Raw genomic sequence first — 26937 nt, 5'->3', positions numbered from 1 at the left:
ATAGTTTCAAGGAGATATCGCAAAAAGACGACTGTCATCGCGTGAAGATTATGCCATAAAGGCTTTATTGCTCCAGAATTTTGCGATAGTAAATAATATGGAGCAATTACCGAGTAACAACGTCAATCGGGTAAGCCCTGAGGCTGACAGCACAATGAGAACGGTGGAAAGAGCACCTAGTTTAGAAAAAACCCATAAACTATTAAGACAATTAACATGAACTAGACTTATACATTAGACAATCACTTGTAGCACTGGTTTCTGACACAACAAAAAATTACGTTATAAATTATTCGTAAATAATTTAGTAAGAATTTCTATTTATATGAAATGTGTGCGATTAATTTAGCTGCTTGCTAATTGTGTCCAATATAGTGGGGAACATTCATAACTAAAAATAGTTTTTTGCTCACTATTTGATACAGGAATATCATATTATAAAGAGTATATGACATTTAAATTATGTTAAAAATATTTTTTTTATTTTTTTTCTACATAACACAAAAAGTATTCATAAAGAAGTTTTTTCATAAAATAATTTAGTTAAGTTTTTGTATTATGACCTCATAAATAACAAAAGTCTCTGGAACAAACTTTTGCAACACGAGTTTCTTTATAGTGAACTTATCGAAGACCACTTTATAAGAAAAACATTTAATTTAAGACTAGTCATTGCTGTTTTTTAAATAATTTATATATGATTCTGGTTAAATTAAATAATAAAAGTTTAAAAGTCACTTTATTCAAAAATACATTTACATAAAATTAAATAAAAATTCAAACATTACAATGTATGCAAATATTTATTGCTATGATGTATAAAGGACGCCAACGGCAAAGAACAAGCACGAAAACAAGCAATAATTCAAACTCGCTTAAGGTTTTAAATCTCATTAAAATAAAGATATGAAATATTTTTATTCGCGACTTACAAAGAAAGGTAAAAATTTACTATAGTTTGTTACTTTTATAAGAGTTTCGTTACATAAGATCGACACGCTATCATATTGACCTTTTGGTAACGTGTGGTGGGATAGTACCGTGTACCAGAATTTTATCGATCCACCCCACATGCTCGCGATATCGAAACACGCAATGTCTAGAAAAGGCATGTTTGAGGTACCATTTATTTGTTTACACAATACATTTGTTGTCTTTATATTTAACGGTACGATCATGACATCGGTTATTGATAAAAGCAATTTTATTATACAAACATGTCGACACGGATTTTATGTTTTCAAAATATATCAGTGCCGGATAAAGGCTTACTAAATATATTTCTAAATAATGTTATAATCTACTACTCACATAAGATGATCGTTATACACAGGATAGAAGAGACTTACCTGCACATATACTTACTATATAATTTAATAAAGAATTAGTGATAATTAAGTTTAATAATTTTCTAGGCTTAATTTAATTAGTTTCACAATAAGAACCGTTTTAATTTATGTTCATATTATTAAGATGCCCTGATTTATTTAAGGCTTCAATTGAGCCTCGGAATCAGGGTGGGGCTATCAATTCAGAAGGTGCGGCAACTCAGAATCTTCCGGCTCGTCCACCGTTAACAAGAGCAGACTCTCGATCAGCTTTCCCACCGCAGTCTCTCCGACTAGGAGCACCCCAATTACAACAGAGGCCTCAATTTCAACCAGGAACTGGGACTTCTCAAGCACAATTTGCACCTCGGCCTACAAACCCAGCTCAAAGAGGACAGGCTCCGGTTGGTCCCCCAGGATCTCCGCAAATCCGAGGTCAACAACCTATTTTGCGTCCATTAGGTCCACAACAGTTTACATCTCAAGGTCCTAGACCTATTCAGTCTCCAACATTTACCCAGCCACCGCAGCGCGGCCCGGTACCAAACAATCTACAGTTTGGTCCTAGACAACCTCCACAATTTGGGAACGTTACAACCCCAGAAGGTTCCAGACCACCTGTACCTCCATCCAACGGGTCTTATAAAAACGGTAGTGCATTGAATGCTCCAATAAACGCACAAATTACAAGCCAGCCAATACAAGGCCCTCCAAAGAGTAGTGACTCTATTAACTCCATCCAAAACAAACCGGTCAACCTGGAGAACCAAACAGCATCGAGCGAAAATCAAAATGGGAAGCCGGAAAATGCCTACGAAGTTCAGGGAGCGGTTAAAGGAAGGAGCTACAGCATTGCAGCCGCTCCTGGGGCACCAAGCCCTTTAAAAACGGAAGATGACAGAAGAAAATCAGTGAGTGCTGTAGGTGGACGGTATGATGAGTTGACTAGTCGTAGTCCAGGGCTAAGTTTGATACAGGAAATGAAAGGCAGTAAAGATAATATTCTTGGCTCCAAAGAAAGTGTTCGATCTGAAGCATCCAACGATGGGGCTAAAGATATCCCTGAACGTCCAGAGTCTCGATTGAATGGATCCAAAATGACAGAATCCTTTATGGGATCTTTGTCAAACCTGTCATCTAAAAAGAAAGGAGATGACGATGATGACGTCATCGCACAGAGCAACCCCTCTGCAGCAAAGCTGGAAATAACTCAAAATAAAACTGATCTCTCCGACCGTTCTCCGTCTTTAACTAGAAGTGATGATTCGCCAGAACCTAAAGCCGCACCACAGCCTCCAGTTCAATCAAAGAAATCGCCGGTTTCTACTACTCCTGAGCCACAACGCCCAAAAACACCTAAGTCCGACAAAAAACCAGAAGTAAAACAAGAGCCAGCTAAAGATATAAAACCAAAAGAAACACCTACTAAAAACGCAGCAAAGTCTCCAATTTATGAGGCAAAATCACCAATAAATTCAAAACCTGTTACATCTGCAAATCAAAAACCAACTGAACTTAAAACTCCTGTAACACCACACGATTCCAAAAAATCAACACCACGCAAAATCGTTTCTGCGCCAGCTTCGCGTTCTAAAGGTGATCAATGTATTTATTGTTTGTAAAGAACATTTTAAAATGAACCAAACTCGAGAGAAATTTATAAATTAAATTATTTTATAAATTTATATTTTTAATGTAAAATGTGTCACATTAATTTATAGATGGCGACAATGACAGCGGTGTAGACGAATCTACCCAAGGAAACGTAAGTAACGTCTAGATTCACAAACGTTTTGTTGTTGATTTCAAAATAATTTAACAAGAGAGTACTGATTAAACTGTTGCATTTCAAAATTATCGTTATTTAAGTGATAAGGAAGGTCCTTAAGTGTAGGTATTAAATTGTACGGTTGAAATTCTTTCAGGATCTTAATGGCTCGCCAAGTTCACCGAACAAGAAGCTCCCTAGCAAATTGCCGACAAAGGAAAAATCAAGCAGCAGTTTAAAGCAAAGCCTGTCGCGTTCATCCAGCAAGAGTGCAACGGCCAAGACTCCTGAAACTCCACAACCCGGCGAGAAGAAAAGTAAGATTGACAACCATCCATTAATAATAATATGACAGTACATTAGAGCAAGAGATTATAAAATATTAACATGGTAAACATTAATTCTCTTAGAAGTACCCATGAACAAGGTTCAAGTAGGAAGCGCACCATCGCCAAACATTAAAGCCGTAAAATCAAAAATCGGTTCTTTGGAGAACACAACGTACAAACCTGGCGGTGGAAAAGTCAAAATAGAAAACAGGAAGCTCGATTTCAATAACGTCACTCCTAAAATCGCTGCGAAAAATGATGCTTACACTCCGAGCGGTGGGGCAAAGAAGGTAAATTGTTGTCTCTTTATGACGTTTCATACTTTCATATCATAAAGCTTCAGACCTTTCCTTACCTGCAAGATTGCTCGCTAAATTTTAACAATATAGAGTAAATGATTTCGTTTAACAGATCACAACCACCAAATTAGAATGGAACGCAAAATCAAAGATCGGCTCACTCCAAAACGCCGCATACAAACCTGGCGGAGGAGATAAGAAGATAGAGACAGTGAAGTTGGACTTCAAGGAAAAAGCGAAGCCAAAGGTCGCGTCCACCGTTAACATCACACACAAACCAGGCGGTGGAACCATTAAGGTAAGGCAAATTGTACTATACGGATAGATGGTACGAAATAATGTGTAGTTAGGATCCTCAAGTGAGTATAAGACAATCCAATAAACATTTAAGTATATGTAATTCGGTCACAAGTCATAAGCACCGGTAATAATGTATCTCTTGGGTAGTTAGAATCACATAAAAACTTTGTAATTTAAAATGTTTTTGATGTATTTGTAGAACTTTGCAAGCACCGAGAAGAAGACGGTGAGTCATGAAACCTTTATAAAAACAATGTCTGTATTCTGTAAGCTTGCAAATAGTCGTCTCATTCGCTACGTTCGCACTATTATACATATACCTATAATTAATTACATTTAATATAAATATCGTGTACAAGATAAATGAAGCAATACTTATGTGTTATATAGATATTTATGTAAACAACACCAACTGACTTTTAGTTCATAAAATGGGAGTTACCTCGTTGGAGAGCATCGAATAGGTGATATTTGAAAATACTTCGCTGGAAGTCGGTAAATTGAATAATTTGATGTAATTACGCTCGTTGGAAATCATTAGTCAATGAGTCTATAGGACGATGGATGACACCTGGAATGTTATCACATCACAGAACATATAACCGTTACCAATACGGATGAGAATGTTTGCATTTATTTATTCACCGATCGATTTATTTTATTTATGAAACATATGTTTAAGATACGAACATAAAATCACAGCACAGACTATAAAATTGAATGTTGTATGCTGATATGTTTATGTTAGGCTGCGTTCCGATTGCTTATACAAAATTTATTCAAGTTTATATTTACACACAAAATCAAACCTCCTGATTATTATTGTGTACTAGCTTCCTTTTATATATTTAACAATTTATTTTATATATTCAACACTATACGCTAATTTCTCACCAACATCAAATATGTACGAAAAACGGACGCATAAATTAAATTACTGTATACATAACGCACATATATATATGTAGATATATTTTATTGCACATGTCTTACACAGATTGAGAATCAAAAATTGGAATTCAAAGCGCAAAGTAAAGTTGGGTCTTTGGACAACGTGAAACACAAACCGGGCGGCGGTGACATCAAGATATTTGATGATAAAGATTACATCAAGCAGATAGGAGGAGTGTCTCCTCAGCCGAGCGGAGTGTCACGACAGGAGGTGAGGGCGGGTCCCCACTCCCACCAGCTCTTAGAATCATTCATTTTGTATTCTGTTATCATCCCGGTGATGGCTTATCGTTATCATTTTTCGTTTTCGTTTGTTTCAGCCAGAGTATTTGTACACGTTCTATTGAATCATTTTTTGGTGTTTCGAGGTATTCGAACGTGTTCATTGTCACTAATCCATTTTTTTTTTTGTTTCATTTTGTTTGGTTTTGGTTGTTGGTTTTCTTTAACAGCTTACTCTTCTTCGATTATTTTATGTTTTTTTTTATTTTGCAACAATCAATATTTATTAGAATTTATAATATATTAATATTTCCACAGAGTCCAGTACCGCCGTCAACACAGGCATCAAAAGCAGATGAGAATCTGAATCAGCAGCAGTTTTAAGCACATACCCTTTATATTACGATTTTAATAAGCGAGAGTCCAAATTTTTGTATTTTATTTAACCTAATTTATAGTTACATTCATTGTACCTCCAAATTACTGGTGATTGTTTTGCGGATTTATTTATGTTATTAAATACATTGACTACAATTTGTCCGCTATTAGGCATATCTTTCTAGGCAATATGTTCTTTAATAGTTGATAGGTAATATCCATAAATAAATGTTCCCTTAGAATAACTTTAGCTGTGACTAAAAGGTATATTCTTTAGACACGCGTCGAAAAAGGTCGAGTGCCAATAATTAATATGTAACGGAATCGATTTAATTATTACTATAACAATATAATATTAAATATATTAGTCTTCAGTGGTTTAAATAGATCGTGATTAAAAATTATTGGCAACCCAATATATATACAAAAATATTTTTATTATTTTTAATGCAACGGATATTAGTTATGGCAATGATATACTTTGTTGCCAAAGTACGCACTAGACAGTAGACAGATTTTTTAACTAAAATTGCACACTGTGTTTAAAGTGTTTTGACGTCTGCATTGTTTTCAATTTAAATACATATTTAGATTCAACATTGTTGTTCCATTTCCCATGTGTTGAGTTCTTGTAGTTTGTATGAAAGGAAGGAGTTGGTATATAACGGAGTGTTTAATCTAAATGAATGAAATTCTCGATTCAGCACCAGGTACTGTTTTTATTATAAAATTTTGATATTCACCTTGCCTCTCAACTTGAAGGACAAAAGTATTACGTCATCTTTTATATTTTTACATTTGAAGTGCTGAAACGAGAAATTGAGGGTTAGTGATCGACTGAGAAGAATTATTATTAAGTTATTTAATGTTATATGTGACTACTGTTATAAGTACTAATTAGTTTTAGATAGTCGTATAAATGCTTTGTACACATCATTTTCATCGCCACTAACGTGAAATGATAACAAGTTTTGCATTTATGATTATTTACGTATATTATAATTTTTCACGCCCCGAACCTTAGACGATTGTAATTTTGAGATTTATATTCAATACATTTGTAATATGAGCGATTTAAATTTGATACTTTTAAGTATTATACCTTGAAATGATTGTAGCGGTACCTTATTTAAACTCGTAACATTAATCACGTTATTGTGAATTAAAAAGGTATGATATTTGGTAAAACTAATTTTTAATACAAGTTACCGTCTCTATTATTGTTTTATTTTCAACGCTTCATCATTTTTCAATAGCTGTCGTGTAAGTTGAGACACAATTCATTTTAGAAATGAACGTAGCTCTGTAAAGTTTACCAACACGATGCACTATCACTTTAGTTGTCGGAAATGTCTTTTGAAAATATATTCCGCTGGTAAGTTCCGCTTTATTTACTATTTCTTTTTTAGTGTTTAAAAAAAAACTTTCCTCTTTTAAACTTTTGTTACTTCGTAAAATTTCAAACAATCGTAATTTTTTTATCTATATTAAGTTCTTAAGTATATTTCGACTTTACCATATAATATTTCATAATTTTTTTTATATATTAATTGTAGATATATTCTCTACAGGACGACTACGTGTCGGACTGGGGTGATCGTCCGTTGTCCCGCAGCCGCTCCGCCCGTTTCACCCGTACTCCTCGCACACCCTTACCGTCTCACGCACCCCTCACCCCCCGCACCCTCAGCCCTCGCCGTGAGCGTGCAGCCGTCAGAAACAACACTAGAACATCTTGCTCCAGACGAACGAGTCTCACTCACAGACCGGCATTTTCCATATATTAGACACGCCTTCAGAAATCTCCCATAATAATGCGTGTGTTTCTAAAATTCAAGGTTTTGTATGCATTGAGTCATGTTTAAAAGAAAAATTTCTTAAATCAAACCTCTGCATTAATTTATATGATGATTTATAGTATTGAATCAAGCACGGACTTTAGTAGCGTAAGAACTACGTACATTGCACATTTTAGGAATAGATTTGTACTTGTGTATAGGAAATATTGAGCACAAAAAACTAGGGACATGTTTTATTATTTCTGCAACAGTTTAACGTCGGATAACAGACATTCAGTCTTGTTCTGTTTAATACATTTTGAAGTTATAAGCAATCAGTTAGATGACTTTTAAATAGCTTTTAACGTTATTAGAGTTATTGTAGTTTACCTTAACACTTAGATCGTAACGATACTTAAACACAAACCGTCTCATTCTGTTTAAAGTTCAGTTAAAAGTCGTTTTGTTGAAGGTCTTATATCTATTAAATAAATATATATATTAAAAATTACTATAAATTTAATGAAGAAATTTAAATACGTTTTATTGAGCGAACGAGAAGCACTTGTTAATTTGCTCCTTATATATATTTATATATATAAATTGAATATTCTACATCTCAAACAGTAAGTACAAGTGATTTGTTAAATTTAAACAGTTCAATGACATTCTTCGTAATAATATTTGACTTCGGATTTCAAACAAACATCACTAAGTTAATAATATAATAAATACATTCAATCAAGTGTCGATAGTTTCTAGTACAATAAACACATTCAATTGAAATAATGTGATTTACACTTAGAGCTTAGTTGTTGGAATGTGCATTGTTTGTTGTCTTTCAAATTTTATCTAAATAAATATATGGAAAATGATTACTTGTTTATTTTTTAATCTTAATTTGAATAACATAAGCTTAAAGCTCTTTGAAATGACTATCGGAAACTATTCCCATTAAAAATAACCAATCGGAGCCATTAACTCATTAGAATATTATTCTTGAAATAATATAGGAATTATAATTAAATTCCTGTAATAAAAATATATAAATTCCTGTCATATGAAAAGTGCATGAAATTCTAACCAGGCACGTTATTATTTGTGACGTCAGCCGTCAGCCGCGAGCCGCAGCGTCCCGTATTGAAACAACGTTGTATGTTTTTAATATAGTTTATTGGTGTACAAGGTTATGCATTATAATAATTATCAATTGTTAATTCATTAAATTATGGCACTTAACGTAATAAGTTTAAACAATACATATATGAATAATGAATGTCTAGTGAAACAGTGATTTCTCGGTAAACCTATAAAATATTCGGAATAATGTCTCAGTCGTTCGTCGAGTTTCGTATTTGTACGATTCTCTTTTTTTTTTTTGTTAAATATATTTTCGCATATATTTTTTTTTTCTTAAGAAAATAAAATCTTCAACACAAAAATTTCAACTTATTGTTCCCAATCATAATTAAAAATTAAAAAAAAAATTATAATAATGTACACGTAAATAAAATAACTTAACCGTTTGTACCAGTAGAGGACATCTCACCACTCACACTTAGCATTCTAATGAGCGCGCAGGAATATTTATAAAACTCTCTCTCAAGTCTCGATACACACGGTTCATAAAAACTTACAACTAACAAACTCAACATGCGCCCCAAGCGATTGGTTCCAAGCTTCAAGCGAGTCGATACATCGCGTTACGTGTACATATTAAGGCATATACCGTTTACATCACCATACTTTACATGGAAGCGACCCGGTGAGGAGATAAGACAGATGCAAGCACACACACACACACACGCCGCGTTAATATCATTTAATTACATACATAAAGGCCACATCACATCCAGTCACAAGCGGATTACACTCACATGATAGTCTATACATTCACTACGACCAACATTACCGCTATTTGTATAAATATTCGCTATACAGTAACATACTAACGCGTCGAGACGAGACCGCGTCGGCCGGAGGAGACGCCGTTGCTTGTTCTAACACAGCACGACCGACTATGAGGAACTGTATCGTGCATACGAATATTTTTCGTTACAATTTTGACATATACTTCTTTAATTCACTACCGATAAATATTTACAAAGACGAGAAGCCAAAGAGTATTATAACTTACGTTCGTATATTTAATATCTTGAGCAATACGCGTACCAAAAATATCATTTTTATCCGTCGCCGGCTTCAAGCGGTGATATGATTTATCACATAAGGTAACCTGGCATCGAGTGAAGTGTCCGGGAGTATTCGATAATAGCTCGTAATACAGGTGAATAAGAGCGATATTCTTATGGCGGGACGTTCTATCAGTGTTTGGAAGGAGAAGTGAGGGGACGCATGCGGTCAGTACGAATGAAATATTACATCACCGTAGAACGTTCTAGAAATACGAGTAGAAAGTACAAGGAGAGGAGTCGTGGAAGGCCATGCGGTTAGTTACATATGTGCGTTAGCTTCCTACATCGTACGAGGAGTTGAAGACCACATTCAGAGGATGGGCGTGAGGAGAGGCCCATGCTGTTACACCGGGAGCACTAGTTAGTAGTTGAATCCAAGCACCTATTTATTTTAAATATTTCAGCCGTTAACGCTGTTCATTAATATGTACACGAGAATTAAACATCGCTAGTAGTATAATACAATATCATATTTAGACATCAATTCCAATATAACTAGTTTCGCCCGGCGTCTCTCCCCGGCCGTTGTCTACATTCACGCACGAGATTATTTCCTTATCTAAACTATATCACATCCGATTGCGGGACATTTAATATCGAGCGACTCGATGTTAGATCCGACGCTCGTGGGACACGCAGCAGTATGCGTCCTTACAACATTATGTACAGTCCGAGTCGCGCCTTAACGTAAGACTAGATTTTACTACAGAATTAAAATGTGCGACATGTTCAGTGACGACGGCCAGGAACTAGCGCGGAGCGTGCGGGACTGAGAAACTGAAATGACCTCTAACAATAAAATAAATAAGATTAAACTTAAAATACTAGTCGATACAAGATTTGTTTATAACTTATCAGTCCCAGCAGTCCCCGGCCTGGCGTGAAATCATTTCGGGTATCGTTAAACAACTAATTTAAATATCGAATTGGTTAAATCCGTTTCACTATACAATGTACGTTTAACTTTATTGCACACTTGATACAAGTCATTGGCGGTGTTGGACAGCACTTGGCCATGTTGGGCCACTGGTTGGCTCGACCGGCGCCTAGTTGGCGTTGTCGAGAGCCGAATTGGCGCGCATTGGTCGCCACTGCGGCGTCCAGTCGCGCTACCCCGGCCAGTATCAGAAGTCCTCGAGCACGGCGTCCCGCGGCACGAGGCCTTTCTGTTCTCCTCTACAACACAACAAGTACTGTGCGTCCACCTCCAGTATGAGCCGCAGCCTCTCACCCTCGTTGAACGCCAGGTGTCCCGAGTCGGACGGCAGTCTGTGCCATAGAGTTCTGACGTATCTGGAAAGTTGAACGATATAAGTTATTTTTGGTCGGGAACAATGCTCCTGAGTCACTTCTGGCACAGTTGGTGCTCTTTGTTGAATTTTAAAAATTGTTTTACTTCGTATAAATTAAATGTTTTGATAAATTTTAAATAAAATTATCACCATGGTGTTTAATATACATCTGTTTGTGTTGGTGTGTGTTACTTGTGTTGGTGTGTGTGTTACTTGTGTTGGTGTGTGTTACTTGTGTTGGTGTGTGTTACTTGTGTTGGTGTGTGTTACTTGTGTTGGTGTGTGTTACTTGTGTTGGTGTGTGTTACTTGTGTTGGTGTGTGTTACTTGTGTTGGTGTGTGTTACTTGTGTTGGTGTGTGTTACTTGTGTTGGTGTGTGTTACTTGTGTTGGTGTGTGTTACTTGTGTTGGTGTGTGTTACTTGTGTTGGTGTGTGTATTACTTGTGTTGGTTGTGTATTACTTGTGTTACTTGTGTTTGTGTGTGTTACTTGTGTTTGATGTGTGTCGCTCTCGTCGCGGAGGAGGAGGCGGCGCGGCGCGGGGCGGGCGGGGGCGCGGCGCGTCCATACGGCAGAGACGACGGACGGGGACTCCCCGTAGTGATGCCGTCCACACGGGACGCGCTGTACGATACATACAAAACAATTATAATAAATGACATAACTGACATCACGACTGTACTATTTCTATCCGCTGTGAATTAAGTGAAATTCATATTAGTATTCATATTTCATATTTTAAAAAAAAATTTAGATTGTCGCTTTTCTAATAAGAGGAGTTAACAAAGAGAAAAAAATAAAATGAGTAAAAGAGCATTATGTCGATTGACTTAATAATTTTAAATAAAAAAAATTTCAAGGGTTTTCTTCTTTGGAAATAGAAATCATTCATCGTTATTTTTTTAAATTCTAATAATACTGAACACTTAATAATTCTAGATAAGTAAAAAAATAACAAGTGGTATTATTGTAATATAAGTTTTATAAAATTCACCTTAAAAATATTATTATATAAAGCAAATAATATATTAGGAGTTAGGGACGTTGAGAAAGACGCAATATATCATAAAGTTAATAGCAAGATACTCATGCATTAAATGTGTTAGGCGTTTGTATTTAATAAATACATTTTTAGTAAATCGCAGTCCATATGAAGGTGTATCGTGCATATGCCAATAGGTTATATATTATACATCCCCCTGTATACAATACATACAGCGTGTTCTTAGCACCGATAGTGTTTTTAACAGCTACATTTTTTCTTATTTCCGGTCTTCCTGCCGCCTTCTCGGGTATAACCCTGAAGTGTGCGTAAAAAATATATCAAGCTGTTCTAAGTGCTGGATAAAAGACCCAATGAAACAAAATAATATAGAAGTCCGTACACCAAGTGCTATTAAAAACTATTTTTATGTACAGATAGTTATATTTTAAGTGTTATCATACCGGTTAGCTGGCTGTGGTGGTTTTTTGTTTCTCGTGTTAGCCGCTCGAGGCGCTGCTGTCGTCGGGGAAGAACCTTTACGTACAGCCACTGGTATACCTCTGTGAAATTATTGTTAATATATTAAATTACTTCATATTTAGTTAAATATCTATTGTTACAGCAATCTGAAATCATAACAATGGAGAAGATAAATTAATTTCGTTTAAATTATAGATAACGAAACATTCTCTATTAATATTTCTGTGTAATAAAATTTTTTTGTAAACAAATTGTTTAATTTTCAAACTCTGTTAAGATTTCGCGATGATTATATTTGAATGAAATTTAAATTATTAAGAACTAAAATTTCTGTTTAGGTCCGGTATATCCGGTGATAATATTCTCGTACATGGGGTCGCGACCCTATTCCACAAACAAAGCAACCCTCGTCCCTGAACAAAAACCTTCAAATTATGCGACGCTAAAGCGAGGTCACACTTACTTGATTGTTATGCATTTTTAACACGATAAATGCTCCATTAAATTGGTCTTAACAAAAAATTTTCTTTTTATGTATGGAACAAAACAAAATTATTATTTTAGTCGGTATATTGCTTGATGGTTTTATATTTTCTTACCTGTGTTGCGTGTTTTTGGCTGGTGATTGTATTGGAGGAGCTTGAGGTCTGACCGGGGATGAGACGGGTCGGGGGATCTTAGAACCCCGAGCAGCCGCGGGCGAGGTTTCACCTGAATTTATAGAATATTGAGACGAAACTTCTTAGCATTCCATGGATTCACCGTGCGGATGCCGGGTCCATCGCGTTGCAGGGAGAGGAGCTTCAACAGTGCCTGGGACTTGAGACCCAGTTGTAGGGGTAAAAGCCTATCTAACGCGCGTTAAACGCTCACCACCACCGTCCGTGCTCCTCTCTCTACCTAACCAGATTTGAAATGAACCTACTAGGGCTGCCTTCGAAGTACATTCCAAAAATGAATTGATATTAGTTCTAGACGCCCTAAGTCTTTCCGCAGGTCTTGATATACAGGCACCAGACAAGATTATTTTAAGGACCCTTTAATTTTCGACATTTCTATAAAATAGCTCTTTAAATAATAGATGTTTGTCTTTTTATTATTCTTGTAAACATTTAGTAACACATAAGACAATGCCATCTGTCGGCCATAAAGTCTAGTTGGGTTCGTGGAATGGAATTTGAAGAATGTAACTTCCGTCTGCGACGGAACATAATGAAATTATGGTATATAATATTGTCTAGAATTTCTATTTTGAAAGGATTTTGGATTAATACCATACCAGGTTTACGGTTTCATTATACGCAAACTGGTTTATACCAGATATAAAATAAAAGCTCCTTCAGACTGAATGATTTATGTATATCGAAATAAAATAAAAATATGGTCTTAATTTATGTAATACAAAAAAAATTATACGAAATATTTTAGCCACATAAAGGTGTGATGTAGCGGTAATATATCGGAAGCCATCATTTTGTGTTGCCCATATTAGTGAGTGTCGCTTATTGTCTCATAACAAACACCATCAGTATGCTAGGAGCTACACGGAAACATACTTTGGTAGTAAATATGAAATTGCGATCCAAATTTAGAATCACGTGTCCGGATTAATAAAGATTTAGAATTATTCCGATAATGAAAACTCTGGCATCTTAATAGTATTAACTGTATGTACTTCTAAATATATAGTTAGATGACGAATGCGTTATCATATCAAAGTAAAAAAATCTTTTAAATAAGAACTCTTTTGTAATTCTGCTTATTGAGTTCCATTTTCAAAATATTCATTCAAAGTTTTTACTATAAAGTGGAATCGTCGTATGTTGTGGTACACTCACCAGATGGCGTCCCGGGGCTTTCAGCGTTACTGAGCATTTCCCACTTGAGCTGAAGTCTCCGGAACTTGCCGCCAGATCCTTGACCACTGGCGCTACTGCTGGCTGAAGGGGGCCGCCATTGTTCTTCCCCGCTCGTATCCAGCTGGGATTCAATCATTACATTTATAACCCAACTTATTAAATATACCTTTAAATCTCTAATAACATGTCAAAAAAAAAAATGCTATTAAAAATATTGTATAATTCAAAATACGAATCCAAAATTCTATAGTATGAGGTAAAGCTGTTCATAAATGTGTATTTAAACATCAAACAAAGGTTATTGTGAAACAATGTAAGAACAAGTCATGCATGATATTACTTATTGACCGGTGGTGGGACATACGAGGACATAAACCGCAACTGGTGCTAAGCCGAGTGCCGCGTCACGGATACTTCCTGGTGTCATTACATAAGCTAGCGGTCCAGTGACAGTGGACATGAACCGAGTAAAACTAGACGCAAAAAAAATTAACACAAAACATCTAAGCGCCAAGCGTACATTGTGAAGGACGAAACGTCTACCAAACAAAGCAGGGTCCACACACATGACATATCCCGTCCAAGTTACCTTGGCGTCGGTCGTTTTAGCGCAGGTCTTATGTTCTAGACTGTCTGTGTAATCATCGCTATCGTCGAACACCAGCCTGTCGAAGGCCTGCATCAGTTTGGATCCCAACTGAACCCCGGACCACCTCCTGTTGTTCTCCAAGTCTATCCTACTGTTGTTTGGACACATGTCGTAGCCTACGGGCGTGGGGTTGACGCACGACCTCGGTCTATTCTTATCGAGGGTAGTTTTGACGTTAGCCGAATCGTTCAGCAGGTCCGGGGTGGACGGTTCCTTGTTCTTGGGCTCCTTCTGTCTCATGATGACGCTAGCCTGACATTCGTCGCTGGACACAATACTGGATTGCATCGAACGCACTAACTTGAGCAGATTTCTCTGATTGGTTGTTAGTTGCGGTGTGTTAAACGAGGTTGGCTGTTAAATATAAAGTTATGTCATGCATCACAATGTTAGGATGTAAATATGTAATGTCCTAGAACTGCCGAACTTTATTTGCATTTTATGGAAGCTGTGCACGAATATCGCAGTGACTCGTGTTCCGGAAGCACATGCGGTAAAATGCAAATAAAGCGATGTCAGCTGATAGTATGCTAATGGTGAGTATGCAGGGATATTTGATATGACAGTTGTGATAACTCACCCGACTGGCGGCTCGCATGTCGCTTTCAATCTTTTTAAAGCTCCTATGAAGTTCCCTCATCTCGAACATTAGGTCAAGGGAGAACGGCAACAGTTTGAGCGGCTCGAGGCTGGCGAGGAGTGTGTCCAGTAAGGCCCTACAGCGCGGCTCTCCAATACAACCCGCTAGTATCAGAGAATCTTGATCGTAGTGTTTTGCCAAAATTGATTCTCTCGTTCGGACGTACGATACCCAAGCGTCGACTGACTGTGCACTGAAATAAAAGACTTATTAGTACTAAAGAACTATCATATATACTAATAAATTACCCACAAGAGTCAGGTCACGATAGCTTAAATCTTAAATTGGCTAAAACGCTTGTGGCGAAGGATTCAGGTTCTATCCTGTTCGTGTTTATGAAAATGTACTTACTTTAATAATCCTAGTATAAAGGCGTTGAACTTCACAAGACCCTCGGTTACTGCATCTTCGCTGTTTATTCTCAAAACCAGTTCATTTAATGACTTCGTTATGGGCCCTATAATTAAAATGTATTAGTAAAGACTTTTAATCAACATTAATTAATAATTTTACGTTTCATAACATGCCTTGTCTCGCAGTGGCTTCAACCATTTGCCAAACGGAGTTATTAACGGCGCCAAACGAGGTCTCGATATTTTCTTTCAGACCGTCTCGGAATATGGCGTACAGGGCTGGACACAACGCGTTTAATGCTATTTTAGCACAGGCGGGAGACTGTTTTGAATCTCCTAAATACGCTAACTCCGCTTGGTCCATCGCCGATGAGAAGTGCTGGATCAACATCTCGACAGCGTCGGTTACGTTTGACACTAAAGCTGTATGAAAATATAAAATGAATATTATATTTTTATTTGTATATTAAAATCATTAAAATGTTTTAGTTATAGTGACCTCGTTTCTGTGACACGTCGATGATGTCATACTTCAGACGGGTCTCGTGATGAGTTGGGCTGAGGAATTCATCGGGACTAACTTCGCCCTCTTCGCAGATAGGTATTTCAGCCAAGTTTTTGCCCTACAAATAATAAAACTGGTCCAGACTTGGGTCAACTTTGAACGTGTTATAATGATACTTCGAGGAAGCTAACGAAAAGCGAACCAAATAAACATTCACAAAATAAAATGAAAGGGTGATTATGAATTTACCTATAATAAAATAAAAAAGAACCAAAAATACTTACAAGGCACTAACGGGCAAATGGTGAAAAGTAGTTCTACTATTAAGTTACCTGATAGTGCCTTTGAGCTACCATAGCTGATACGTTTGGAGAGTTGGGTGGCGTGGCTAGTGTCGATACTTTATGTTCCTCGACAGCCTTTGTTTGTGTTTGAATCTCTTTACCATCCTGCTTTTGAGCGAAACTAACAGATTTCTTGCTGTTACAACTACTCGTACTGGAGTCTGTAGACCTTTGATTCTCCTCCTGGGAACGTTTCATTTGTAGGAACTTGGTAACCTGACTTCTTACCTTTTGAACTTGATTTTGGTCCCACTCGTCCATGTTTTGACAGTTAATGCCACTTAATTTCAGAAAGTCTTCCAACTGCTGTAGGTCCGCACTGCTGATGAGTGCTCCGGGTGGAGGGAAATCTATGTATTCGATTTTCTTTGTTCTAGGTTTTGGCATTGGCGGCGTATGAGGGCGATGAAACTTGAGTTCATTGGATTTTCCAGATTCCAAACTGCTTTCAGTTCCAACCCCTTCATCTTGGTAGTACTCGTTGTAATCGGCATCTTTGTCTGCGGCGTCCAAAAATTGTTGGGACAATCTCTTAGCGGCTAAGTCATTGTTCTTTCTGTAGTCTAAAGTAGGTTGATTTTGAAGATAATATGGTTCTTGTAGTGATCTTCTTTTACTTTTCTGTTCTAAGCCTGCTTGGGCGCATACCACTGGGTCTTGTATGAATTCATCTAATTCGAACATACTGTAACGTTTCGTATGGGCACTGGTTTTGCGAGTTTTATCCATGGATTTACGTAAAATACTTTTTGGTAGAGGCGGCCTGGGAGGGACGAGTTCTCCTTGTTTCAAAATTCTAGTTTGATCTGCTAGCGATAACTGTCTTTTGTTCATTCTTTGGCCTTCGTTATTTGCACAGCTAGCTTCTGAGCTCGTAGCACTGTCGTATCGATACACGAATAGAGGATTGAAGTTTCCAGTGGGTGCGGGGCTGTTTTGAGCCGAAGAATCGGTTAATATGGTTGAAGATCCTCGATATCCAGATGAAGGCTGAGTCGCCGTGCTTGAACTGGACGAGACAGCTGTATTGCCAGTCAGATTGTTGCAATCGCAACTCGTAGGTCGATTCTTTTGCCTAGCGAGCGATGCATTACAAAATCTATCACATTTAGTTACATTTTCTTTCTCTTTCATATGTTGCATTAATTCTGGAACTTCTGAGAGCAGCTGTCTACATTCCATCGGTAAAAGGAAGTTTAGAGAGTCCCAGTCCCTTATATGTCCCAAACCTTTTTTCTTAAGCATTTCCACATCGTTGCATGAAAAGGGGCGTTTGCCTTTGGCTTGCATTCTACCCTTTTTATCTGATTTCGGCGAAACATTGACTTTAACAGGATTCAAGTATATATTTGGTCTACCATTTAGAAAGCTTATATCAGGCAGGGTGTAATTAGGATACAGTACAAAGACTGGTTTCTCACAATCACCCTCCTTTAATTTTTCTAGAAATGAAGCCTCGACCACTTTAAATATTTCCCGATCATGAGAGGCAGTCGAAACTTGCATGCTGGACGTCTGCATGCCTTTATCTATGGTTTCAGTATCTAGATGTGTGGATGTTGCTTTGGAGTCAAAGGACTCCTTTTCTTTTATTTTGTTCATTTTCGTGATTTGTGTTCCATCTGACTCAGAGCAACTTGATAAACTAACACTGGTAGCTGATGATTGAGATGAACACGACTTTCTGGCCGGTCTGTGTTTCGGACTGTTCATAACGTTTAAGTTTGTTCTCTTCCTGAGTGGTTTATTGACTATAGCGTAAAGATTTGCTTCATTATCACTCGACTTAGAACCTTCATTCTCTTCTTCTTCAATAAGTACTTCGTCGTACACTCTATTAAATGGATTCGTTGGTCTAATTTCATCGTATACAACTGATGCTGTATCATCTTCAAGGGCCTCAGCGGGCAGTTCCACTTGGGGTCTTTCGGAGATCGTTGTCTTTAAGAGTCTCTGTTCCCCCATAGACTCCCCGCTCTCCCCTCCCGAGCTAGATGGCCAACACTCTGACCTATCCATTTGATCCATACCAACAATACCATCGTTGCTGATGCTCTTTTGTTTCATAAATAGTTTAACCAAGTTGAAGGACTGTTGTTTCGTTTGACTCTTATCCGTTGAGGACTGGTTTTCAGTAGACGATGTACTCATAGGTTCTGAATGTTGACTTGTATGTGATTGACGATTTTGTGAGACGTCGTATACTTTCATACATGTTGAAGTTCCAATTAACCTCTGGTTGGCTGAGAAGGAGTCGACCTAAAAAATAAAGTGTTAAGTAGTTACGGGCAGAAGAACATTGCTTTAATAATTACTTATTAGCACATTCAGATACGTACGGTTGAATTGCTTAATGCCGCGGAGTTAATAGAACTACTCATTAGTTTCCTTCTATACAAGTTTGGTAAGCTTTGACTTTTTATAACCGAATTATTCATATCATTAGTGGCTTGGGTGGAGTCGTGGGAGTCTTCGTTGTTGTTTCCCGATGGATGTCTACAAGTAATTCACATTAATTAAGGTATCTTAGGGAAGTCTTATAATAGAATGTTTACCATATAGTGTAAATATTTATATGTACCTCTGTAAAGGCGACTGATTGGTTTGTTTCTTAAGTTTACTCCACGTTGTTAATCCTAAATCGCTTCTAGCCATAGATGTTGATAGCTTATTGGTTAAATTTTTACATCTCTCTAATAATTCTAAATTCCTGCGCGTTCTTTCATCACTATTTAAACCTATAACTAATTCCTCCTTAACCAGTTTGTCTGAAACACGATTAACATGATGAAGTGGATGTGTATCGTTCGTTAGACATAATGAATCACTAGCAAACATTGTGTCATCAGCAAACAGTTTGAGGCGTTTATAGAATTTTATACCATGTTTTTGATTGACGGCGGGTTCGGCACACTCACTGTCTTCAGAGTAAATGGTGAGACTGCCCTCGAAGGCGATGGTATAGTTATCTTTATTAGCCTGGCATGTGAGTATGAGATCTTGTTCTGTGGGCAGTTCACAGTCTAGACTATCCACGCTGAAGTGGACTCCGTGGGCACCTTCCTTCACCGGTGAAAATAACAGCTCCGACTTGCATATAGACATCGTATTGATGGAACCGACGGACTCTTCGCCCTGGTTGGATAAAATATACGTCATCTACACCATATTGGATGTTTGGACATAAATTTTTTCAAGTTACAATTGTTTATCCAAAGTAATTCGAATTCTTGTATTCGGTTTAACGTTTACATCACAGGAAGATTTCAAAACGCAAGCGAGGTTTGAACATAAACAATTTTAACGTGCAAGTGTATTTTAGGCGGTGGCAATGTTTCAACCGAACATTTATTTGTTACCTACTGCAAGAACTACACGTTTTTAGTACAATTTCCTATATATATATATATATATTTCATGATCTAACATTTTATATGATTCGTTGGACCTATATTACGTGTATCGGATTTGTATCTTCGGCAACCGTTGCTGAAGTGATCGAGATAGATTATGATTTAAGTTTCATATATTTTATTCGAAAATGATTTCTAAACTGGCAGTTTCAATTTATATATTATAATGTATTTAACATTATGAAACATAACAGGAGTATGACTGGAGCGAGCGTTATCACTCATTTAATTCCTTTCCTGCTACAAATGAGGTCACAATTCAAACAACTCATTACAACGATATCTTTTATAACTTGAAATACAAATATATTGGCGAAGTCGATTACCGATATTTACATATTAATGTATCGAACTCGACAAACACACTGATAAACAATAATTGATAATAAAACTATACGTTTAGTGCATACAGTAGAAATAATATTATGTTATAATTGGAAAGCATATTTCTTTATTATCTAAATAGTTTAAGCTCGAACGTTCTTCGGATTTCGTAATTAATTTTAAATAGTTTCTTAAAACTATCGTCTACTTACTGAATAGTAGCCATTGCAAGTATCCCAATCGTATTCCGTCACCCCCATTTTTTATTCCGACACTTTTATTTATTTAATATATGAACATTGGACACTAAACCATTTGTCACCACTTGGGCGGTAGTTTATATTTAATTATAATTCGGTCCACTTTAATTATAAAACTTTATACACAATTCCTATCTGACGCACACACAATTATTAACCAAGTCTTGTAAAATGTGTAATTTTTCTTTATTCGTAGAATAACATGTTATTGACTTCATCGCAACACAAGAGCACAACACTCCCGAAAACCCTGGGCGCTACTGGGGCCGGGGATATTAAATTTAATATTAGCCACCGTCTGCGTTTCCCAAACTTTGTAAACTATTAAAATTGTGAATGACTTTTACACGACCTATCTGTACCGGCGATGTAACGCAAATGACTTTTAATGCGGTAGTGGATGTAATAAAATCTAATAATACGAGATACGTAATGCGGTAAATATTGTTATTATTTAAGACTGTTTAATGTACGGTACACCAAATAAAAAGTTATTTAGGTTTGATTTTTATTTTTAACTGCTCGTGAACAGTTTGAGAATATGTGATTATTAGATTGACTTCATTGGCGACGCACACATGGTCACAGTATGTCGGACGCACACTAACATAAAACAGATATAGCACACTCACACATGCATGATAAGGGTATGAGTATGAGGGGAATGAATATTGTGTTTGAAACGATTGACGCAATTCATCGCAAACGCACGCACACATAGACCGCGCTCCTATTTTGTCTACACGCTACTCGCATCCCGTGGGATCGACGTACTATGGGGTATAGGAAGCAACGTTGTGAATTCGTGCCAAGTACTTTGGACTTTCCAACTATTCCGATGACTCGTATCACAATCATTCTGTTATAACCCATAATGTTTTGGTAATGACTACAGCGTATCGAATAACGTAAACAATAAATAATAAATGTCACACCAACGTATATGTGTATCTAAAAAAGGGTAATGAAAGTAATTTCAATGAAATAAAATTCGATGAAATTGAATTGAAATTGAAACAAAAAATTTGCAAGCGACATCTGTTAGATGAAATTGAAAGTAGTGCTTCAGGTTTAGAAAGCAGTCGCTAGATGGCGTGGTTAATGAAACGGAACTAGATCGTGTATTAAATGATGTAATGTAGCTCATTAGGCAATCAAAATAGCACGGCATTGAGAAAAGCGGCGCGAACCTGCAAACTACTTCCGCTCATAGAATTGTCGTATTGAAACTTTTCCAATAGTGAGCTCGATATGCTCGCAAACATCTCGCCCTGCGGATTACTCTGCAATACACCATGAAAATTATCCATATAAACAAATTATGTATTAGTACACAACTGAAAAGAAATATGTTATATGTCATTAAATAAATAAAAAAAATACATAAAATACTTAAAAGAATATATAAACTGATGTCATGTTAGGATAAATTAAAATGATATTAAATGCATATACTGCTCTCTGAAGGGACCGGTTGTTTAAGGCATTTGATTTTCAAGAATCTGTCTTACGTACGGCGGTTAACCACTGACCTATCGCAATGTTGCAATATATTATACGGCTGCAATATGATACGTACCGTACCAAGTTATAAAACCATTGAAAGATTACCATTCCTATATAATGACAACGGTATAAATCATTCCTTATCTCTACCGACAGATGGCTCTGCTATTCATAAGAAATGACACGTATGATATATACATAGATTTCTGATTCTGGTGATGACCGTGGACAATTTATTAATTCAGTTGAGCGGTTAAAATGAAAAATTAAAGCATACACTATGGCATTATAATAAGTAGTCATGATTACTGCATACATTATGTTTCTATGGCAGTGGAATTTATTTTCATTCTTCATATTTATAAATTATAATATTATAAACTACACTTAATGTTTTAGGATTTTAATAAAGTTTAGAAGGCCTCATACAAGGTCATTAAGCTAATTTTAAGTGTGATACTCCACTAGGAAGGGCCTTTAAGTATAAGAAAAATTTAATATATCACTATGTAAAAAATATATAAGCATACATACTGACACTAGATAACTATCTCAATTTAACATCAATATATTTTAGATTAATGATAAATAAATAAATAAAATATATAAAACACAATGAATTAAAAAAAAAAAATTCTTTCTCCATTTACTTATAGTGTATACATAGCTTAATTTAATTTTTTAGTCACAGCTGTAATTCACCTGACAATGAGTACACAAACATGTTACTTAAAACAATTATTTGATATTAATTTCATTAAACACATTTTTACTTAACGGTTATGTTGTGACATATTTATGTGACACACTCAAATATCGACTTTTTATTTGCCAACCTTGTACGTCCTTTTAAGTTTTGTTGCGAAATACATACTGTATTTTGCGGTGTTTGTTATCACATGTCCTTATAAAACATCTGGTGTTAAACCAGACGAGACCTACTTTATTTATATATACATTAATATAAAATAAAGCTATTCTCAGCGTTCAAAGTCATACAATAATATCTATGTGAATTAGTTGAAGTTTAAATTTGGAAGTTTGTTTGTGAATAGGTAATATGTTTCACATTATTCTTTTTTTTTTTTTTAGGGAATTCTAAAAGTTAACCGCAACAGTGAACCTCAAACCAGAGGCGAATAATATTAAATTGATTTTGTAAGAATAAAGAGGACATAATTTTTGAGAAGCTTTAATAACTATCAGTAATAAATACGTTATTGCGATATATGTATGAAAATATATCTTATATGATTTGTTAGTGGCCTCACAGTTTGTAATTCCAGTATGTAATTATTTAATGATGTTTGTTTATGGATTGTGGGAATTTATCCTTAATATGTATAATAGAATTACAGAAAAAATATAATGTTTTTGTTTTTATTAAATAAACGTATGAATCATTACGCAGAAAACTAACGAGTTTAATATAGCTGGAAACAAACGACTTAATAATTGTTTTTAATTATTTGTTACATGTTTTTGCCTACACCAGGAAAATAACATTCTTTGATCCCACTTATATAATAAAATTCAAAATCAGTGAGCATGTATGGATGTGTTAATGTTTGTTACTCATTCAAGCAAAAACTACTGAACGTATTATGATGAAATTTTACAGTAATGTTGTTTAGACATCAGAAAAATATATAGCTAATTTATATCTTCGTTCCGTGTAGTTTCAGTAGAATCAAATTGTACAAGTTGTACTGTGTACCAAGTTACGTGACGCAGACAATAGATGTCGCTGTGTGATTGTGCCCGTAAAAAATGTTTTAACAATTTAATCATATCGTTCTGAGTAAATTTTCTAAGAGACGAAGTCCGGGAAAAATTTAATACACAATATATTTTCCTATTTACGATTTTAATGTGAATCTGCGTAATAGTTTCTTTATTACATTGCTTTTATGATTTTTTGATTCCGTATTTTTTGTTTGTTATTTATTTGAAGCGATTTTTATCGCTATTTTAATTATCGCTCGTTATTTTAAAAATCATTTTAAGAAATATAGCAGTTATATTCTGATATTTACTTCAAAAGATTCAGTTTAACGTTTTGATATTACTAGAAATTAAAATATTAGTTTGTTTTTTTTTTTTTTTACAAAGAGGTTTTAGAATTATATGTCGTTTTTAAAAACATCCTCTTCCTTGTTACTCTCAGAAAATTTTGTTCATTTAAAACTTACGGAATAAATAATAGGATTAGTAGTAAAAAAATAAGAGGAATAAAAAAGGTTTGAACAGACGTGAATAGTATTGAGCTATATGTCCCGCGATATATTCTTTAAGGACTTAGTTTATATATAATAACTAAGTATATATAATGAATTAAGAAAGTTCAGAAATACATAACAAACGTTCTTCAGTTTTCAACATAACGCTTATTTACTAACCAAACCTTTGGCCTTGCTCATTTCGTACGTCGGAATTAATATATTAATCCATATTGTTTCGTAAATGTTTATAGAAATTCCATATTTTTGACTACATAAGTCTTTTACAGTGACTTCAGACTTCAGTCTAGTCTTAGTCAGTCTAGACTGGTCTCTAGTTGGTCATGTTAGTTGTTATAGACTGGACTCTAGTTGGTCATGTTAGTTTTTATAGACTGTTCATCTATATTGTAACAGATGGATTTAGTTATGTATTATACAATGACATTGATGTTTGAACAAGGTCGAGGGCGCTGGACCGAGAAGAATAAGCCTTGAATATAACGAATTAAATAATTTTTAACCCAATGAATACGCAAATCCTTCAAAATAACTACAAATTCTGTGATGTTGATACTAAATAAAAAACATTGTATAGAAATGTATCGAAATTTAGGGATATAATAATATAATTTTATAGGAAATATTAAATATTTTTTTTCAGTTATATAATTATTTTTTTGTAACAAATGCGATCCGTCTTCCGAGCAATATTTTTTACAGTGGTCACTTTCTTTGGATGTCTGTCTGTCTGTTACAACCAACACGTAATTTAATTGATGTACAAAAATGTTTGCTTCGTCGAGTTACAGATAAGGCGAAGTGAAATGTGAAATTGTGAAAATGTTTTACCTATGGCATGCCATGGTACGGCCGACACTTCCTTGTACGTCCAACGTAATTATCAGAGTGATCGCTAATTTGTTATCCGACAGTACTTTCGGTTTGAACAAGGAAGTAAATAATTCTAGTATGTTTAAATATTTGATTGTATCTCAAGTTGTTTAAATAATATACATTTTATGTGAAGCCTTTTCGGTAAAGAAGCAAATTACTGACAGTTTCACTACTTCCTTATCACAACTACCAACTAATTTGTCAATTTTATATAGCATTTGAGAAACGAAAGTAATCATTCTGCAATTATGAATTAATGTCCACAAATCATTACATCAAAACGCTTCATTGAACTAACATCAAACTTTCACATATATATTATTATGCAACTGAAAATCTTTGTATAGGATATTTGTAACTCACGTCGTGTGTGACGTCATCAATGACGTCACGTGGCAGGTCGGTCATTAGGAGGGCGTGGATGTCTTCCGTCTTGAAGCTCTCCATGTCGGCCTCAGCGAGATTCGCGTCCAGATCCCTGGCGATGTCCTTGTACCGGGATGTGAACTCGAAGCGGGATGTCAGATCGCTTATCCCCTTATAGGAGGCGGATACAGAGGACAGCACAGATATATGATGACAGGAACCGTCTCGAAACATCGGACTGAAACGTTTATTGTTTATATTAGAGTTCAGTACATGGGTATTAATACAACATTAAAAACAATTCTCTTTAGCTTTGACTGCGGAACGAAATAGGTTCAATCAGTTTGTGTTTATTTAATGCACTCCGTTGCTTAGGCAGGATGTTCTTAGTTGTTTTATTGTGATGACTCAAGCTATGTTCAAGCTTATGATGGTTTGGTCAGTGTATGGCTACATAAAGTGACAGTTACTTGTAGTCAAGGAGCCAGAGGTATCCGGAGTTATCGCAGTGAGCGTCGAGGTCATCGTGGGCGGAGTGCGTGCTGCCTGCCAGGCTAGTGTTACTGTTGCAGTCCTCGTCCACGCCGGGGCTCGCCGCCTTCAGCCCCAGCCGCGGCGGTGGCCCTGGAAATTAACAAAAACATCATATAAGCATCTTGACATCGAGATAAGACGTAGTCCTTCTACGGAGTCACTGCATACTTTTACGGAAGTCACCTTCAATGTATTTATGTATACATATGTATATGTTTAAAAATGTAAATTTATTAAGAAATATTGCTATAACTATGTTAATATTTAAAATTATGCAAATGCGAACGTGTCTGAATCACCGACATCCATGATGTAACCTTGCTGAGATGCGGGTTTTGCGCGAACAGTGCACTTTTCCTTCAAGATTACTTCGATAAGCCAAGTATTTATGAATAAAACAATAATAAGATATCTTGGAACTTATGTTAGTATGAATAGGTTGGATGGTTAACGTAGGAGCCAGTCCCATTACGAGCGTGGCGTGGGTGATCGGGCTGGACGAGATGCCTTTTAGGGCATGTTGTTATACTCTTGGATGATGAGGAAAACTTACATATGAATAAATATAAAAAATTTAAATTCATGTTATTTAAACTACACAGATGATCAAACGCATAACTTATACGATGGGGTCAATATTCGTCACACAATGCTGGTATTAGACAATCAACTTGGGAATCGACTGACGCACATATGACTCACGATAAGAACAAACGACCTTGCTTATAACAAACGAAGAATTCTGCAATATAGTGATTTCT

At 35.9% G+C, this 26937-nt stretch overlaps 2 protein-coding genes across 14 annotated transcripts in view; one reads left to right on the top strand and one right to left on the bottom strand.

Moving 5' to 3' along the window:
* The first annotated feature begins 4 nt into the window (after window positions 1–4).
* On the top strand, window positions 5–8228 carry LOC116768936 (microtubule-associated protein tau). Of its 4 annotated transcripts, XM_061528535.1 has the most exons (9): window positions 7–130; window positions 1493–2924; window positions 3050–3093; window positions 3254–3413; window positions 3507–3715; window positions 3837–4022; window positions 5022–5186; window positions 5296–5343; window positions 5516–6790. In XM_061528535.1, the coding sequence occupies exons 1-8, from the start codon at window positions 98–100 to the stop codon at window positions 5320–5322; spliced, it is 2256 nt and encodes a 751-aa protein (XP_061384519.1). In that variant the 5' UTR covers window positions 7–97; the 3' UTR covers window positions 5323–5343; window positions 5516–6790. The 4 variants fall into 4 exon arrangements, with proteins under 4 accessions (XP_032515738.1, XP_061384528.1, XP_061384519.1 ...); XM_032659846.2 differs by lacking the exon at window positions 5296–5343 and having other exon boundaries at window positions 15–130; XM_032659847.2 differs by lacking the exons at window positions 5022–5186; window positions 5296–5343; window positions 5516–6790 and adding an exon at window positions 7147–8228 and having other exon boundaries at window positions 5–130.
* Window positions 8229–8504: 276 nt separating this feature from the next.
* The window catches only part of LOC116768928 (uncharacterized), a 48883-nt gene continuing 30450 nt past the window's right edge, over window positions 8505–26937 (bottom strand). For 4 of the 10 annotated variants that reach the window (XM_032659834.2, XM_032659828.2, XM_032659830.2 and 1 more), the window contains 18 exons: window positions 26113–26266; window positions 25640–25880; window positions 21845–21937; window positions 19540–19792; window positions 19239–19425; window positions 18997–19153; window positions 16646–18916; window positions 16308–16431; window positions 15983–16231; window positions 15807–15912; window positions 15396–15648; window positions 14756–15169; window positions 14146–14287; window positions 12907–13018; window positions 12289–12387; window positions 12059–12142; window positions 11332–11466; window positions 8505–10841 (listed from right to left, as the gene is read on the bottom strand). In XM_032659834.2, the coding sequence (XP_032515725.2) occupies window positions 10673–10841; window positions 11332–11466; window positions 12059–12142; window positions 12289–12387; window positions 12907–13018; window positions 14146–14287; window positions 14756–15169; window positions 15396–15648; window positions 15807–15912; window positions 15983–16231; window positions 16308–16431; window positions 16646–18916; window positions 18997–19153; window positions 19239–19425; window positions 19540–19792; window positions 21845–21937; window positions 25640–25880; window positions 26113–26266 (5243 nt within the window). In that variant the 3' untranslated portion in view covers window positions 8505–10672. Of the gene's footprint in view, window positions 10842–11331; window positions 11467–12058; window positions 12143–12288; window positions 12388–12906; window positions 13019–14145; window positions 14288–14755; window positions 15170–15395; window positions 15649–15806; window positions 15913–15982; window positions 16232–16307; window positions 16432–16645; window positions 18917–18996; window positions 19154–19238; window positions 19426–19539; window positions 19793–20606; window positions 21023–21844; window positions 21938–25639; window positions 25881–26112; window positions 26267–26937 lie in introns of those variants that run through there. The other 6 variants (XM_032659829.2, XM_032659838.2, XM_032659832.2 and 3 more) reach the window with 6 other exon arrangements.

The sequence above is a fragment of the Danaus plexippus genome, chromosome 5 (genome assembly GCF_018135715.1).
Source record: "Danaus plexippus chromosome 5, MEX_DaPlex, whole genome shotgun sequence".
In the NCBI taxonomy this organism is placed as follows: Eukaryota; Metazoa; Arthropoda; class Insecta; order Lepidoptera; family Nymphalidae; genus Danaus; species Danaus plexippus.
Note: the sequence above shows the minus strand (reverse complement) of the source record. Positions and strands in the feature narration are given on the sequence as shown.

Bases quoted from the DNA above. Each gene is read 5' to 3' on its own strand.
- LOC116768936 (XM_032659846.2), top strand. From the start codon at position 98: ATGGAGCAATTACCGAGTAACAACGTCAATCGG. The intron at 2,925-3,049 runs GTGATCAATGTA...ATTAATTTATAG, and splicing joins GCCAGCTTCGCGTTCTAAAG to ATGGCGACAATGACAGCGGT. The intron at 5,187-5,515 runs GTGAGGGCGGGT...ATATTTCCACAG, and splicing joins GCGGAGTGTCACGACAGGAG to AGTCCAGTACCGCCGTCAAC.